Genomic DNA, 19008 nt, shown 5'->3' with positions numbered 1-19008 from the left:
TGCTTCAAGTGAAATTACCTGAGTCTGGAGAGGCTGAGCTATATAATTGTGAAATAATTTGGCCTCCAAATACTTAGCTATAAAATATATCAGATCTATGTATTATGTATGACTGAAAATACACTACCTTTGGAATGCTAAACACCAGAGTAAAATACCCCTTTTCACTGTTTTGAACATAGCCATAGGTAAGATCATAGAAGAGCACAACTTAAATAAATAGGAAAAAAAATGATTCAGAAATAGGTCTCAAGTACCAAATAGCCAAAATAATTCAATGGAATTATTTCACTGTACTACAAATTGTGTGCTCACATGGCATCAAGTACGACATAAATAAGTTTATTTTAAATTATTATAGACAGAACTGGTTGGAAACTAAAAGTATATCTTATCCACAATATTAAAGAGGATTTAGGATACACTTAAGATAACATAGTAAATCTTGTTTGTTTTGCCAATGTAGCTTTTGCTTAGCTTTAAAATCCTATTACTTAATAGAAAAATTCAATTTCAAAGAACACAGGAAATCCTTGATTAAAATTATAATTATTTAAATTCTACAAAGTCATATCATATAGTGACTGATATTTTCAGATCTCACCCAAGAGTGTGAAATATTTTTGAGGATTTATTTTTTTACATTCAATACATATCATGTTAACTTTTCAAACTTAAAACACCTTCTGTAGAATGCATTCTAAGGTGAATACTACATTTTGTGTCATTTATTGCTATGTTGTAAATTTTCTGTGACTGTGTATAATTCACTAATATGAAATATAAAGTTTTCTTTAAATATATATAAGATTGTTACATTTTACTTAAAAATAATTTTAACAGAATTTTATAGTATTAAATTTATGGCCATGATGACCACAATGTCAACAAAACAAAGTAACATGGAATATTGTAAGAAATTTGCTATCTGCCTGAAAAACTAATCAACAAGTTTTTATTTTTGAATATCCTCCATGTACTTTCTGTTGGGCACAGTTTCGAAGAAAATACTACTACTCTGGCCTCAGAGATTGTTCTACTGTGCTTTCGATGTTATGGAGAGACAAAATAAATTAATACTCTTGATTATTGTCCCATAAGAATTTATATGATAATCAGAATAAGGAATAGCTAGCTATAAGTTATCATAACAGGAGCCAGTATCAGTAAGTGGAGTATAATGCTCCAGATGAACAAAGGAGTTGGAGATCATCTCCTGATGAGTTGATTAAGAAAGCCTTGATGGAAAAGGTAGCAACTGAGCGGGACACTGAAGGAACATCATTTATTGGATAGATTTTTTTTTCCTTTTTTAAAATGTCCAATGTTCCTTCTGTGGTGGAGGAAATTAGTGCTCACCGAATTTCCCAGAATCCCCTTACGTTTCCCACATTCCCTTGAGGTTGCATTGGGACCAATATGACTGAATCCTGAGAAATGGGAGTGTGAGGAAAGTCATGCATTACTTCTGGTTTGAGGCACTTCATCAGTGTCCATTCTTCAGTTCCACTTTGGAAATGGCTCTGAAATTTACACTGTGAGAAGGGGAAACCAGAGATGGAAGCATTTTAAGTCCCTGAGTCACTGTATGGAGGATAGTTGCCTGTTCACATCAGATTTTATATGAGCAAAAAAATAAGCATTTAAATCACTGAGACTTAAAGTTTAGTTTATTGTGGCAGCTATTATTAATTGTTCTGACTAAAAAAGCTCAACTTTTTGGTTAGTAGTACCCTGCTTTTCCTTTGTAATCTTAATTCGTTACACATAATCTGGGGGAGGGGGACTTTTAACCACAGCACTCTGCAAACTCTATAAAGGGGACAATGACCCAATTTAGGCTAATCAGATTAGGAATTAGAATCTAGAGGTAAGAGAAACAGGGACTGGAGAGGTTTAGAACTAAGCCATTTTGATAGCAGCATCCATAAAAGTAACCTTCCATGAGCTCTGAGTTCTCAGTATCTTCATTTGTGGCCATGGCTGCTGTTATTCTTTACCTTCTGTGAATTTTCCAATATCTCCCCTACCAGATTTAATTTCCCTTAGGGTAAATGAAGACTGTTTCTGGTTCTTATAACCAAAGCTGTTTAATGGCTATAGGTGGGAAGGATTTGTATATGTAAAATTATATTCCAAAGGAATGTACAATAAGGTCATTTTGGATAAAATAAGTCCAGTTAGCTGTAGAGTTCATGAAACTGTAGAGAAGCTATGTTAGGATTGTGAATCTTAGGCTATGAATTTTAGATGTCAGTCTCTGGGCTAAGGGGTTATAAAATCAAATGCCTTCAGGGGACATGCAGGACATATAAAATTGTAAAGCCCTTACAAGATTTAAGGCAATAAGTGCTAAACTGATTGTACTGACCAGTCCAAACCTTGCCCTGTTTCAGTGCCTTTTAAAGCTCCCTGCAGATAATAGAAAACAATGGGCAAAGCATATCCTCCAGCTCTCTTGTCTCGATGGGCTACCAGTTTGAAACCAAGGCTAATAATGGAGAAGCACTGAAGGTTTCTGTGCTGGGTAATGTGAAGCAGGAAGTACTCCTTTAGAAAGATTAATCAGTCAAATTAGACAGGGGTTTTGGGTAGGGTGAGATCTCTTACAAGGAATCTATTGACTTGAAATTGATGTCAAGGAGAATAAAAAGAAAGTGAGGACATGAAAAGAGTTGTAAAGTAAGAATCTACAGAACTTGATAAATGCTGAGATGTGGAATCAAAGTACAGGGAAGAATAAAGAGGGGACAGGAAATGTATTTGCCTGAGGATCTTATAAGACATAAAGGTGATATCTTCATGGAATTGGGAAGCCTCATTAAGGTATAGGTGTTTTAAGTGTAGAAAACAGAAGTACATACCTGAAGATATCTAAATAACATCATGAAAATTTCTATCAGTATTCTTAAAGATTCATTATATACAACAACAACCATTTTGTGGTCATTGCTTGTTCATCTTAATACTAGATTTCTGGAACAAAATATAGGATATAAATCTTTAAAGAAAACTCAAGAAAGAGATATGGTGAACACTTGGCATGTGATAAAAGAGAATCTTTTGCAGAATGTCGGCTATTAGGGACACTGTCATGCTTTGGAAGAATAACTGTCATTAAATTTTAGTACATGAAGGCACATTTTGTTATCAATCTTACTGGATACAGCCACCATGTCAAAATAATGTGAACACATGCCAATAGAAATTACATTTTACTACTGTTACTGTCAGGAACTTGGCAAAATGTGGTCTCTTATTGTGTAAATTTATTAAAATGACACCATTAACATATATGGAATTACTAGATGCTAACTTTTTTGGGGTCATGTTTCACTAAATGAAACTGTCATGAAAACTCTCTCCTTAGGATGAAAGGAGAGCACTTTTCATGAAAACCTCAACTGATTGTTACTACCTAATAACATGAAATGCATGGATTAGCCCTGGAAGACAAATGAAAGAAGAGAAAAATTCCCCCTACAGGAAGTCCATCCAGGATGTTGAGTGGTAGCAGAAATCTTCCATGTAATGATAGACACAGGGCAACAAAGTCCGTTAGCTGAAATCATTCTTCCTTGCCCTCCTATCTACTCTCCGCTATCCCTTAGGTATCCATTGCAAAAATAATTTCATATATTAGACATTTAGAGCAACATAAGTAAATGAAGCTCACTTCTAAACTATCCTCATACAGTCTAAGAGACTACTGCTTTCAGCAGAATAAAAAGTGAATGAAAATCCATTGTCTATAGATCTCTTTAATGTAGAAAAACAAACCCACGTATGTAAAAAAGTCTAGTATAATCAGTCCATTTTACTTTCTGAGTTTCCTTACTAAGGCTAAACTGCATTTTCTTTTGCCTTTTTGTCTCCAAATTCCATTATCTTATTAATAATAGAATATTTGTGAGATAAGTCTTTTAAGTTCTGTCCATTTGCCGTCTTTGATACAAAGATTTAGACACCATGGGCAGAAATGTTATCATGAAAATCCTTTAGAGAGCTATTTCATGAAAAACATTTTATGTCTATTATATTTTCTAATATTCACAGTTTTTGGAAAATATCATTGATAAAAGACATCTCTTACGACTACAGTGGTTTGAAGCAAAAGCAGATATACTGAAGCACTGCACAGATAAGGAATCAGATTTTATGGTCATTGATGAGAGTGATAAGGGTAGTCTTCATACAATATACATTTCTCAGTGCCTTTTCTTTATTTATGATATAACATCAAGAAAACACATGGCCCTGTCCTGCCAATAAATGGTTGTATAATAATAATTACTAAATTATTATAATACAGTAATTGGTTATTACACCTTTCATGATTGATATGTCACCAAATCCAAAGGGTCCATGAAGCAGTCTATACTGAGACTAATGAAAACCTAAATGTTCCCCTTTAGCTATGCTGTGATCTATTTTCTTGCTGTGCACAAAATCCTAAAAAAATGGGACTAGAAGTAATTCCAATGCTTTTAAACTCAATCTACAATTTAATTTCCTTTGTGACCTTTAAAACAACAGTTATAAAAGTCTAGCTTTCCTAATTCCTCAGATTTTCCACAGGTATTTCCTTACTAAGAAACAAAACAAACAAACAAAAAAACTTCACACAAATTGCAGTCCTCTTTCTTCCCAATAAATGAGGGATTTTCATTTGTCTTATTTTCTTTTTCATTTATCTTATTTTCACTTATCTTATTTTCTGTGTTCTTCAAACTTAAAATACTTCCAGCCTTGTTCATGTCTCCCTGAAACTTTCAAAAGTTTTGCTTTCTTTTCCTGTCATCTAGTCAAGTCTTCTAGATCTCTAATCATTCTCATTATTCTTCATGCTACCACTCATAAACCAAATGATTTTCATGTGGCAAAGAATTCTGATCATGAGGTAAAATTAACTAATGAGTAAAATTTATCTTCATTCATCTCTAGTGAGAACCAATTTATTCTTAGCTTCTCTAGAGACATCCAAAGAATTGTGTTTTTGATCTTCCAGGACTTTGAAAATGTGAGAATGAGTAAGGAACGTCTTCATAGCAGCAATGTCCACAATAGCCAAACTGTGGAAAGAACCGAGATGCCCTCCAACAGGTGAATGGATAAAGAAGATGTGGTCCTTATATATAATGGAATATTACTTAGCCATCAGAAAGGATGAATACCCAACTTTTACATCAACATGGATGGGACTGGAGGAGATTATGCTAAGTAAAATAAGTCAAGCAGAGAAAGTCAATTATCATATGGTTTCATTTATTTGTGGAACATAAGGAATAGCATGGAGGACATTAGGAGAAGGAAGGGAAAAATGGGGGGGGGGAATTGGAGGGAGAGATAAACCATGAGAGACTATGGACTCTGAGAAACAAACTGAGGGTTTTGGAGGGGAGGGGGAAGGGGGGACTGGTTAGCCTGGTGATGGGTATTAAGGAGGGCATGTACTGCATGGAGCACTGGGTGTTATATGAAAACAATGAAATCATGGATCACTACATCGAAAACTAATGATGTATTGTATGGTGACTAACATAATAAAATAAAATTAAAAAAAAAGAATGTCTAACCAACACCATTAATGTAGTCTGCTTATCCAAACAAGTAATAGAAGCCTTCAAGAAATCTGCAACCATAAAAAAGTAAGTATGATTTTCAACTTGTCCTTTGATGCTAGAAACAATACTGTCAGATAATTTGCAGAAGACTTGGAATAAACTGGGAATACAAATAAAATTTTCCTAAATTAACTCTTTTTTTTTAATCTCCCAAAGAAATTATTTATTGGTGATAGAAAATTCAAGTCTTACTATGCCATTCAGGAATTTGACTTAAGAAGGACTGTGTCTATGACCTTTAATTTTTAGTTCTAATTGTATCTCTAACTAGTATGAATCCCACTTAAAAGAAAACAAATGTCTAAGTCTTTATTAAAATTTTAATGCAAGACTCAATAATTCAAACACCTAACTAGTTAGAAATAACATAGAAATAACAAATGACAAAAGTAAACATCAGTAAAAGAGTAAACAAACAAAAAAAAGCCAATGAGGAAGAATGAGAAATATAGACACAAGCCTCAGCATGCAAATGCTTATGATAAGGCATGATCCAGAAAACTGCAGAAATCAGAAAAGTAGCACAAATAAGCAGAAAAGTGAACAGCTGGGTAAGGAAGTATAGTGGGCCTTATTAAGTGGAATAATGCCCACCCCTCCATAGTGTAGCAGATCCTGTTGGACCTTCACCCACTGTCTTGACTCTTGACACTCCAGTGTGACCTGGCCAATGTCCAACAGCCACTGTTAACTATATGTCTTAGTCTGAGGACTTTCTTTGAAGCAGACAACACATTATACCCAAATGCAGGACACAATAAGCAGCCCTTAAAAATGACTAATAAGAACTGGAGTATAAATATCACAGTTTTCATGCATGCCTTTTGCTTAAAGTGATTGAGACATACCTGTTTTATACTTTCCCAGTCTTTCTCCACGGAATTAAGCCCCAGTCCCCCACAGCAGTGGCTGGCTTGCTAATATTCCACATATGCTACTTTCCCTTCCCTTGCTTACCACCATACTACTGTACCACAGCTTCCTGAATCACCTCCTAAATAAACAACCTGAACTCAAATCTTTGTCTCAGGATTTGCTTTTGGATTAACACCAAAATCAATCCTTAACAATGGTTACTCTGACCTCATAGATAGAGTTAAGAAAAAATACTTAACTGAACTGGAAAATCAATTCATGCTTTCAAAAAAAAAAAAAAAAAGTAGCTTGTAGTAGCCTGTACGCTTTTTGTGATAGAGTCAGTGTTATGGGATACTCAGAGACCTGGTAGAAGGAAAGAGAGAATATACAATAAATCATTAAATACCAACTATGTTAGGATTCAAAGAATAGGTCTTTAAGAAATTTGAATTCTAATGTAATTAAAAATAATTTCCAATCATTGGATTCTATATAAGTATACAAAAACTAGTTCTTACCAGAAGGGCGTATCTAATCACAAATAGACTTTTATTTTTCTCATAATATTAAGCCACTGAAATATAAATTTGATAGAGTCCCTTCCATGCAATTGAATTCTGTGGATTTTTCTTTTATTTGTGAGAAAAGCATGTTTCCCTTTTAGAAATTTTGGCTTGGATTACAAAATGCTTTATTATGTGCATTGCAAACCTACTTATTTACCACAGCTAGACAGAGACTCCTTCTTACTTTGTCATGCAGCTGCTTGTTTTTAAACAAATTTTGCCAAGAGACATAAACCAGATGGCCTTCTTCAAGGGTATACTGTGAGCTGTGATAGTTAGCTTATGGTAGTTTCAAGCAGCAGACAGCTGGGTATGGGAAGTCATGATGCTATTTGGAAATCCAACTTCCAAGTGTGCCGAAGCACAAGGAGACTCTCAAGTTGGTAAATAAAATTGTGATTCCAAGTTTGTTTCAATATTCTATTTTTTTAAGGGTCTTTAAATTTCTGCTTCATAATATTATGGGAGGGTTATTTTTTTTATAAAATAAAAGTTCCCCCAACCTATTGGACTAGAGATAAAACCTGTCAAAAAAGTGGATTCAGGATACATTTTCAAGTGGAATCAACAAATGGGGTTTTCTCAGAAAGTTACATGCACAGCATCAAAAAAGCTTAATGGATGCTATAATATTCTACTAGAGTAGTGTAGTATTTTAAATTGTTATTCCCAATTCTATTCTGTAGTAGAATTATGTATCCTCACTCTTGAAATGGCTTTATGGTGGGTAGTGTTTATTCCTCTACTCCTAGAATTTGGGTTTGCCATGTGAGTTGCTCTGACCATTGGATGTGAATGGAAGAGATAGTATGTCAGTTCTAAGTCAAGGTCTTCAAGGCATCACATGTTTCTGCTTGCCCTTCTGAGAGTTCTCAACTCTGCCATGGAAGAATATGTCCCAAGTATCTGCTGCCCTTCCAGCCTGGCCCCAGAGTGAAACAAATGGGTCAGATATATTCATTCATCCTATAGTCCCAAAGGCTGAAGTAGAGTTGACTTAAAGTAGCCCTGAACATGAAAATAATGATTTATTGTTAATTCTGGGTGTGTTTGTTAGATAGAATTATTGTAGCAGCAACTGACCAATACTGGCAAATTTTGGTAAGGGCCCAGTGGACAGTTACCTTGGGTCATTCCTATATTACTGGGACATAGGGAAAAATGTTTAAGACGAATGCGAGAGTTGCATCTATTTCCTAATTGTGGTGCTACTACTTTATGGGAGGTACCCATAAAGATTATATCTCTGACTATCTCGGAATTAGTTCAAAACTAAGGGCATGGAATGACAATCCTTAGTTTCTAGCGTTATCTTTGAATATTAGAGAAAGACAAATGAGAGAAATGAAAGAAAGAAAGAAGAAATGAAGAAAAGCAAGAGAAACTAAACAGACAAAATTCACCTTTGGTTATATATATATATATATATATATATATATATATATATATATATATATACATACATATATACAGCTTAAATTTACTAAAATATACAAATTATTTAAATATTAAGAATTTTGAAAATGTCCATCTAAACTGTTATTTTTCTAAGTATCTAACCATTTTGGGAAACCACATAGAATTTCAAAATGTTTGTTTTAAACAGAAATCTCTCAAAACCCACATTTTTAGCTTGTAATGGGCAGCACTCCCTTGAGTAAACTGATGTTTTCAAGAGGAATTTGAGACTGTCCATGGATAAACTAAAAACTAGTAAAATAATTCTTGTGAAAATCTCCTTATAGGCAAGAATTTGCGATTCTCACAAAGTAAACAGATTTTTAAGGTGTCAGAATTTTGTAATGGTAACAAATCCTGCCCCCCACACACACCCCAGTATAGTGGAAGTTAAAATAAGCAAGTAAGTCAGCAAACAAAAAGTTTGTTGTCTTCTACCAGGAAGTTATGTTCACTTTAGTGGCTAGTGGGTATATTTTTCTTTATGAAAGACTGTTTACTTCTCTCACATACCATAAAGAACATACCAAGATCTCATATTATTCATATATTGGTATATCCATACTTCAACGTCATAATTCAGTAGTATTATGGAATACTGAAAGTAAATATGAGGAAATTTACCCTACATAAATATTTGGTTGAATAAACTATAATGGCAATGAAGTTCTTGTTAGCCAAAGAAACAAGAACCTTATTCATTCCAAAATATTACAACTTTTGAGTAAGCAGTTTGTCATTTACATGTAAGGTCTCCTCAATTAAAAAAATTAATATGTATTGAGGAGCTCCTATAGAACCATACTGTGCTTGGCTTAGGGGTGTCAGGAAGTATATGGCACAGTTTCTGCTGCTCTGTAGTAACAAAAACTCTGTCAGATGGTACAGAGTTGCGCAAAGTGATGTAAGACATTTAAATTCATGATAAGCACCTATAAGAGAACTATATAAACAGAGTTCTAGGAACACAGAGACTGGAATAATTGAGACCAGCAAATTATTCCAAATGGTAATAATTGCACTGGGTCCTGAATGAGCAGGACTCTGCCAAAAAACAAGTCAGTGTTCCTCAAGCACTTGAGAAGATCCTTTATCACTTGGCTTTGCCAAGCATCTTATAGAATCACAATCTATTTCTCTACAGATAATGAATATGAAGATACCATCTTCCAAATATTAAACATCTCTTTAAAGCATTGTGGTTTTAGACACAAGAGTTTTAAAAAGTTTTTATATGTATCCCTGTTACTGCTACTGAAGAATGACCTCTGGAAGAGAGAACATAATCAATGAGCACAAGAAATGCAAGAAATTCTATGTGAAATGTATAAAGACAAGGAATGCAGCACACAAGAGTTCATAACTTGAGTCAAAAAATAGGCTCTGGCATATTCTTCCTATGCATACTTGAGACAATGATTTATTCCCTCTAAAGCTCGAGCGCCTCATTTGTAAAAGAAGGTTCTCCTGAGGATGCTATCAGATATGTAAAACACTGAATGCATGCCTGGCACATAGGTGTGGCTACAAAAAGATCTTGAATCTTACACAAGGCCCATCTCACATGTTCAGAAAAGGTGATGTCCTAAAATTTCAGTTCACTCTCATAATTTCCGCTTTGGTCTTAGATCCTTAATTTTTAGTGGTCATTCTTGGTGTTAGTAATCTAAACTGCTACAATTTACGAATGACCCAACTTTAGTCAAAGTCAGTAGGGAATATATACTCCAGGAACACTATAGCAACTAAGTTACTCATCTCTCTCCTTGACTAAGCAGTGGCTTTGTTGGAAAAAAGGGAAAGATTCGGACAAAAATTGATTAATGAGAAAATGTTTGGGGAACATGGAGGGATAGAACAAGCAGGTATTGGCAATGATGTAAAACTTCTACTTTTATGTTAGCAGAATTCAGGAAGCCAAAGTGAGATATTAGCAAAATTAGAGTTCATAAAATAATAATTAAGAGTAGGGGAAGGAGATAACTCTAGACTTAGCTACCCGTTTTACATATTTCTTAGGACTGCTTAAAAAACAAAACAAAATACACTTCTTCTGAGAAAACACTGAAGACTGTTAGTTCTCTTCAAATATCCATTCTCCTGCTTTTCCATAAGAGTACACTTTTTGGCAGAGCACATAGCATTCAGGAATAAACATAACATTTCCCATCCTCCCTTGCAGCTTGGGTGTGGTCACGTGACTGACTTCTGGCCAATGGGGTATAAGCAAAACATTGCAGCTCCCAGGAAACTTCATTAAAAGACAATTAGTATGCACACTTTGCCACTTCTCCCCGCCTTCTCCCATCTTGTTTCTTGGAATATAGATGTGGTGGGAGCTCCATTTTGCAACATGTGAAGGAGGGCCTACCATGTAAGGATAGCTGGGTGGAAAGCGAGAATGAGCAGAGAAATTATACCTGCCTTGACTGCATACTCCTACATTTTTAAGGAGAAAAAAAAATATGCTTCTATCTTAGTGAAGACAAAACAAACTCTAATTGATAAAGAGACTTTCTGGAAAGATTACATTTAGCACAGTTTTGCTTTCTTTCAAAACTCTCTCTTCCATTTAGAGGGAAAAATGTATATTTAGAGAAGGGAAACTTGTGATATGACAAAGCCAAGAAACATACAAGGAGTAAAGTTAAATAGTGGCATTATTTCCAAAATGAGGCCAGTCCTATAGGCATAAAATTGGTTCCTATATTAGAAACTTTTCCCTTTGACTATAATGAAAATACGAGTTTATTTAGATAACAAACAAGCCAACTATAGCCCCTGTACACGGAAGAAATAGAATCATCTATGGTGAAGAATGGAAATGTGTGTTTACAGCTATCCTGGGAAACAAAAATGTTCAACTACTTTGAGAAAAAGATGCAGGATATTGATCTATGGTTAACTCTAAGATTATATGAATTTTATATCTAGTCAATTTCTTATTTGAAGCAAGTTTTAAACTAACCTCTATGTGAACTGTAAAGATTTATAAGAATCTGAAAATGTTGAAGATATAAGGCAAATGATCTTGTATGAAATGGCTATCATAAAAAGCAAATCACTCTGCAACTCTGCAGTGCTTTGAAATAGCAAAAGGAACATACAGAAGATAAGCTGATAGGTAGAAACAAACTTGTATTTAATGCATTTCAAAAAGCCCTTTCCTTAAATAAATACAACAGATCCCTTCCATTCAATTCCTTCTCCAACTGTTGTCAACAGTGAAGAATTCAGAAGAAATTATAAGTAAGCAAGGAAATATTACACTGTATGTTAACTAACTGGAAATTAAAGAAAAGATTTAAAAAAAAAGGAAATCTACATCAAGGGCTAGTTTAGGTATCTGACTCAAATGGTACACAGTACTGAATGATTCATGTTTTAAACAGAGTTTAAAAATAACAGTTATAAAATAAGGGTATTGTTTGTTGATAACTGGTTTGTTTTAATGAGACTCGTAAGTAGGCAGTACATGGACATTAAATACCTCCGAACACCAACTATACGGGATTAATCTTTTGTGGCTTAAAGCTTTGCCTCTGGTGGTGAAACCTCCATGTAATTGGCATCAGCAGTCAAGTCATACACTTCATTTCGGGCTGCTGGGTGGAAACAAAACCTCCTCTATTTGGCTTACAATTGCCCTCTCGGTGGTGTGCAATGTGCAACAACTGGCCAGTGAAAGATATTCACAATACGTAGGGATTAGTTAAGACTCTACAGAGCCTGGGAAGAAATATAAACACTCAAACAGAGCAGCACAAAAGAGAAGGTGATGTGCAGGAGGGGGCAGCCCCTAAACTGAAATACACAAGAGAGAACAGATAGGGCAGAGGAGACAGTGTAGAGGTGAAGTGTGCTGGACGGTGACTACAGAAAATGACAGGGCAGGAAGAAAGTTGCCTTTCTTAAAGTTCTGATGATTTATTTCTGGCATATATGAAATGTCAGTGCTGTCAAATTATAGTTTCAGCATCATTATCATCAAAGAGTATTTATTAACCACATGTGCTGTACTGGGCATTGTACAAGCAAGCAAAATTGACATGATTTCTGATATCCAGGACCCAATAAAATAAATCAGAACAATCAATGTAGACAAATGGAGGAGAGCAGATAGCAAACAAGATACTTAACTGGGGAAAGCTTGAAGGTTAACAGTAAACTTTAAAATACTTAAAAAATATTTCTGAAATCCTTAGGCAAATTGGCAAACGTGGCTGCGTGTCTATGAATAAGAATATTTCCTGATACATCTGGAGAGAGAAATAATGTGCTATTCTCTTTACATAGATAACCAAGTTTTTAAAAATGAATTCTATCAAATCAATGACTTAATAAATAAGGATTTTCTTTAAAAAAGATCTTGATGTGAAGAACCAAAACAGAAGGCTTCCCCATACATCATGGTCTCAACAGTGATAAAAAAGTGGGCCACAAATAGAAAATTTCACTTCTTCAATTTAACACATCTTCCTCTATATCAGTCCCATGAATGAATGCATGAGAATCGTTTCCCTGGTCAGTACAACACTGATTCTGGAGTGAGATATAAAAAGACTTTCTCATGTTCGGGGCTTTTTTTTTTTTTTAACCTCTCCTTAATTCTCCCAAGTTCAAAAACTAACAGTAGAATCATGTATTGGCACGTATACATATACGTGAGGGGAGAGGGGGAATATGAAGATCCAATCTTGCATGAAAATCTTTACATTTAGTAGAGACTAATTCTAAGGCCGCAGCGTTAATCTTTCCTGAGTCGTCAGGATCCTGCATGTGCTTATCATGTATCTTCCCAACTACATATGGCTCTGTGACAAATAGAAGAGGCTGCTAATGCTGCAATAGCTGAATGTCTCATTTAGGAACAAACAATTCTGGAAAAGCTCCCAGATTATGCATCTGTCCCTCTAGCTTCCACTTTAGAGGATAAAATTGTATGGTGATGACATGAGGATTAGTATATTATTCTTTCCCTCTGTGAGGAGTGTGGGGTTATTTCCCTCACCTTGACATGAGAGAAAAATATTTACTGAATGTCTCAGTAGAAAAATTACAAGTGAGATAGAAAATGCTTATGAGAAAGTTGCGTTAGGAGTGGGCTTGCAGAATTACAGGCTCATCCCTGGAGTCTGAATACAGAGATGATTAAGGCACTTTCTCTTCAAATCAGATTTCTTTGGTTTCTATTCCTGTTTTCCCCCCTTTCATTTCTTTCATTGTCTCGTTTTCCTTCATGCAGTACAAATGGCAGCAAGAGTCTGTGAGTGCTTTAATATTGTGGGCTTGGCACTAAGGGAATTAAACAAAGGAGAAATCCCTAGGGAAGCATCTTCCTGCTCTCTGTCTCCGAGCATCCTATCGACATGTGGCCCTCTGGTCCCAGCATGATGGTGGTATCTTTGGAAAAACTTTCTCTAGAGCGGTAGTGCCCACATACTTATCTGAGAGTAGGTACCAGTCAATTATAAAGTGTTAAGGGGTCCATGGTGAAATGCCAAAAGTACAACAATGTAATATGCTCTTCTGTAAGATACGCCTTTTTTTTTTTTTTTTTAATTTTGAGGTTAAGTCCTTCTTGTACTTAAAAAAGAATTCAATGTATTAAGTGTAAAATTCCTTCAAGTATAGCATACACAGAGAAAAGTGTACAAATCACAAGTACATAGCTTCATCAACTTTCTTAACAGAAACATATCAATGCAAACCACATCCAGATCAAGAGATTTGCCCTTGTTAATCACTACTCTTCACAACGGTAACCATATCTGACCTTTAACCCCCCAATATGCTCGTTTTTTGAGTTTTATATAAATGGACTCATATAATATGTATTCTTTTGCATCCAGCTTCTTTCCTGTAGCACTATCTTCCTATTTCTTATTTTCTGAAATACCACTGGTAATGACATTTGATTTTTCTAAGTGTCCTCACCCTGCTTTCCCCATTTTTTGACACTTCATTTTGCTCTAAAAATTTAGTATTGTAACAATCACTACTCTTACTCTCATGTCCTCTTTACATCAGATCTAAAGCTCAGAATCACCTTGAATTTAACCACTTACATGTATGGGTGAGCCATCCCAAAGTATCTGACTAAATGGGATTCCAAAGAGGAATAGTGATTTTTTTTAAAAAAATCACTTACTTGATGTCAGATAAGAACTGTGTTGCTACACAATAATGCCATCTTATGGCTGTACAGCAATGTGTAGCCTAGAAACTGCTTTCATTTTTATTATCTCATTTGAACTGTGCTATCCTCTTAGGCTTGGAGAGTAACTTCCTGAAAATGGGGCAAATTCATTAACCATTTGAGGAATAGTAAAGCTGGTATCAGAAAGAAAGTAAAGGCAACAGAGTGTCTGGCGCTCCTCAAGTGTTTGTTGAAAGAAAGAATGGACTATGTTTCTCTAATACTAGGTGGATCTTAGGTTAATTCTCTCTTTATTTTCACATGTTTCCTGTAGGTATCTTTTAGAAGCAGTGAGTACCCACCAAGAATTAGATAAAAACAGAATTTAGCAGCAATGTTAAGTTCCCAAAAACTTAAATATTTATTTTACATATTTGTATATCTATCCATATACATGGATCAGTACATAGATACACAGGATTCATGAATTAAAAGTTCATTGTGTTTACTATTTGTGTTCCCACAGGGAAAAAAAAGCCACTCTTAGTATTTTGGAGATTTGCAACTTTACTGAGACACATGATGAAATTCTGTTTGCGGGAAGACAAGGTATGAAAGCAGGTCTCTTAGATAATGAGTGAGCAGTCACAAAGCGATCTGGCTTTTAATTCTCTACTTGCCCTCACCTAACAAGTAATGTCTTTTTTAATTTATGACATTTAATAAAGGTGAGTTTTGCCATTATAGCATTCATGAATTTGGTGATTAATGATGGTCTCAGAATCTATGCCTTAGGAATGCCAAGAGTCTAATGCATTTTCTCATATCTGTAACTTATTGTGAGTATACACTATGCAAACCTATTAGAGCTAAATATTTTGGTAAAATGGAAATATGCAGATGTGCTATTTAATATATGTTTGGGTAAGTCATTTAACATCTTTGTAATTTAGTCTCCCCTGTAAAACAGTGAAGCAGGACAAAATCATTAAGGTCATTTCTAGCTGTAAAAATTTATTTATTATTAATTATTAATTAGCAACAATAGTTTGGATTATCGTTCCACAAATAGTCACTCTTCTTCCCCTTCCACTGTAGGAAGAGACTACTTTGCCACTCTATTGGTGTCAGGCTTGCTCTGGCCAGTGGAATGGGAGTGAATTTAATGTGGGCCCAGGCCATAAGTGGCCCATAATACAAGCACAGGTCCACAAGGGAGGTTATGTCTCGTCCACGCTCTGGTGATCTGTCATGAGAAGACAATGGCACGGACCCTGCATTTTAAGCTCAGGAAAAAGATAAATGTAGCCGACCTTAACCTGACACATATCCCGGAGCCTACTCAGCTAACCCACAGCTTGAAATAGCTGCCCAGTTAAGCCCAGCCTCGGTCAGCCAAACCACAGACTACTTAAAGACCCATGACCATGAAAATAAATGCTTGTTGTTTTAAGTCACTGGGTTCTGGAGTACAGCTTCATACCACCGTATTATGGTAATAGCTGACTAATAGCCGGCCATAGATGAATCATGTATGAGAAAAATACCAATATAGCCATTCTTACTGGCTCAAAGGTATTTTGGTAGAACAGAGTTTGGAGAGGTTGTAGGACAGCCAGGGACTGATAAGCCATGAGGCTGAACAAAAGAACAAATGTCATGTGAAGGCCTTATATGCCCAATTAAGGAATCTGGAGTTAATTCTAAGGAGAATGAGATAATGGTACTGAAGTTCTTACACTTTAGAAAAACAACTCTGGATGAAAGATAATTGGGAACAAAATGCGGATGATCATTAGAATTAATGGAGATTTCTGCTATACGTATCCGTTTAGAAACCTACTATAGTAAATAAAGAACTAAAATAGAAGTAAGGATATTTAGAAATGGACAGTTAAGAGGGAAGTTCCCTGTAATTATTAAAAATGATTTTATTTTCTTTGAGAATAACAAAGAACACTGTCTTGAGACTACAATCTTTATTTTTTATTTTTTTAAATTATGCTAAGTGAAATAAGTCAAGCAGAGAAAGTCAATTATCATATGGTTTCACTTATTTGTGGAACATAAGGAATAGCATGGAGGACATTGGGAGAAGGAAGGGAAAAATGAAGGGGAGGGAATCAGAGGGAGAAATGAACCATGAGAGACTATGGACTCTGAGAAACAAACTGAGGGTTTTAGGGGGGAGGGGGGTGGGGGATGAGTTACCCCGGTGATGGGTATTAAGGAGGGCATGTATTGCATGGAGCACTGGTATTATACGCAAACAATGAATCATGGAACACTACCTCAAAAACTAATGATGTACTGTATGGTGAGACTACAGTCTTTAAAACAAATTGTTTTAAATAATTAGAACTCCATTACTTTTAACCTAAAATAGGAAAATAAAACAATATTCTACCTTTTGTGATGTGAGGCTAAAGAATATATGTGACTTTTTGAAAACGTGGTCACAAGCTATAAATGTTAAATAAGGCAAACCCTGAAAAATTATTTTAAATCAACTTAACAAATTCCTCATAGCAAAAAAGAGTAGGGGGACTGCAAAATGTTATGTATCACCTTCAAAATAATAGAAGTAGTAAGTGAAAATCAACTTTTCGCTGATAGCTTATATTTCAAACATATTAATCTAATTATCAATCTGCTATAAATATATAGGGCACAGATTTGACCAAAGATACACATTTTATACTGTACAGTTATTTAAGCCACCTCAATTAAATGACAAAACCTATTTGGCATTATGTGAAATTTTAGAAGGTAATATAGTGCTCCAGCATAATGCTAACCCCAGTACAGAATAATTTCTAGAATTCAGCTCATTAGTCTGTTCACCATTATTTGTTCTCACTCCACTTACCTTTTTCCAATGATAGTAATACTTCTCCCTTTCTTCCTCCCTACCTTTCCAGAGAACACTGAAATGAACTCCATGGTTCTCTGAAAACAGGTATAGTAATTTAGGAAAATAAAAGTGTTACCTACCCTTGTCGGTCCTTGTACATTTTGTTAACTCTTTCCCATTGGACATCGAGCTGTGAGAGAGCTTCCTGGAGTTTTGCCCTTTCTGCAGGGGTGGCACTGTGCAATGCTGCTGTCTTCTTTTTGTGAATGATGTCAATCCGACCTGAGATTTGTTGCAAGCTGTCTTTTATGTTCTGTAATATAGAAAATTTGAAATACATCAGAAATGAATCAGCTGTCTATGGAAAGAGAAAAAAAAAAGGAAATTTATAAACCTCAGAAATAAGAAATAGCCTTACAATTCTTTTTTTTTTTTAATATTTCAAGTTATTTAAATTCTAGTTAGTTAACATATTATGTAATATTTGCTTTAAGAGTAGAATTTAGAGATTCATCAGTTGCATGTAACACTCAGTGCTCACCACAGCAAGTGCCCTCTTTAATCCCCCATCACCCCCGACCCACCTTTAGCTCACCCCCGACCTACCTCCCCTCCAACAACCCTCAGTTTGTTCCCTATAGTTGAGTCTCTCTTTTTTATTTTATTTTATTGTTATGTTAATCACCATACATTACATCATTAGTTTTTGATGTAGTGATCCATGATTCATTGTTTGCGTATAATACTCAGTGCTCCATTCAGTACGTGCCCTCTGTAATACCCATCACCAGGCTAACCCATCCCCCCACCCCCCTCCCCTCTAGAACCCTCAGTTTGTTTCTCAGAGTCCATAGTCTCTCATGGTTCGTCTCCCCCTCCGATTCCCCCCCCTTCATTTTTCCCTTCCTGCTATCTTCTTCTTTTCTTTTTTTAACATATAATGTATTATTTGTCTCAGAGGTACAGGTCTGTGATTCAACAGTCTTACACAATTCACAGTGCTCACCATAGCACATACCCTCCCCAATGTCTATCACCCAGCCACCCCATCCCTCCCACCCCCCAGCACTCCAGCAATCCTCAGTTTCTTTCCTGAGATTCAGAAATGGTTTGCCTTCCTCTTTTTTTCTTTCCCCATGTTTGTTTCTTCCATATGAGTAAAATATGGTATCTGTCTTTCTCTGACTTATTTCACTTAGCATAATACCCTCTAGCTCCATCCACATCATTGCAAATGGCAAGACTTCATTATTTTTTGTAGCTGAGTAGTATTACATTGTGTGTGTGTGTGTGTGTGTGTGTGTGTGTGTGTGTGTGTATGTGTGTCTGTGTATCACCTCTTCTTTATCCATTCATCAGTCGATGGATATTTGGGCTGGTTCCATAATTTGGCTATTGTTGATCAGTCCAGCAATTCTTAATTACTGACTTATTAAAATCATCATCCCTGAATCCCAGTGATTTCAATATGTTCAGATTCATTGGATAATTCACAGTCCTCATCTCAAT

The 19008-nt window shown here is 35.4% G+C and overlaps 1 protein-coding gene across 9 annotated transcripts in view; it reads right to left on the bottom strand.

Moving 5' to 3' along the window:
- Nucleotides 1-19008, bottom strand: part of DMD (dystrophin) — a 2185421-nt gene that overhangs the window by 1106945 nt on the left and 1059468 nt on the right. For all 9 annotated transcript variants that reach the window (XM_078064107.1, XM_078064109.1, XM_078064106.1 and 6 more), the window contains one exon: nucleotides 17640-17812. In XM_078064107.1, coding sequence (XP_077920233.1) covers nucleotides 17640-17812 — 173 coding nt within the window. The remainder of the gene's footprint in view (nucleotides 1-17639; nucleotides 17813-19008) is intronic.

This window comes from Halichoerus grypus, chromosome X (genome assembly GCF_964656455.1).
Source record: "Halichoerus grypus chromosome X, mHalGry1.hap1.1, whole genome shotgun sequence".
In the NCBI taxonomy this organism is placed as follows: Eukaryota; Metazoa; Chordata; class Mammalia; order Carnivora; family Phocidae; genus Halichoerus; species Halichoerus grypus.
The sequence above is the reverse complement of the archived record's forward strand: the minus strand, read 5'-3'. Positions and strand labels throughout refer to the sequence as shown.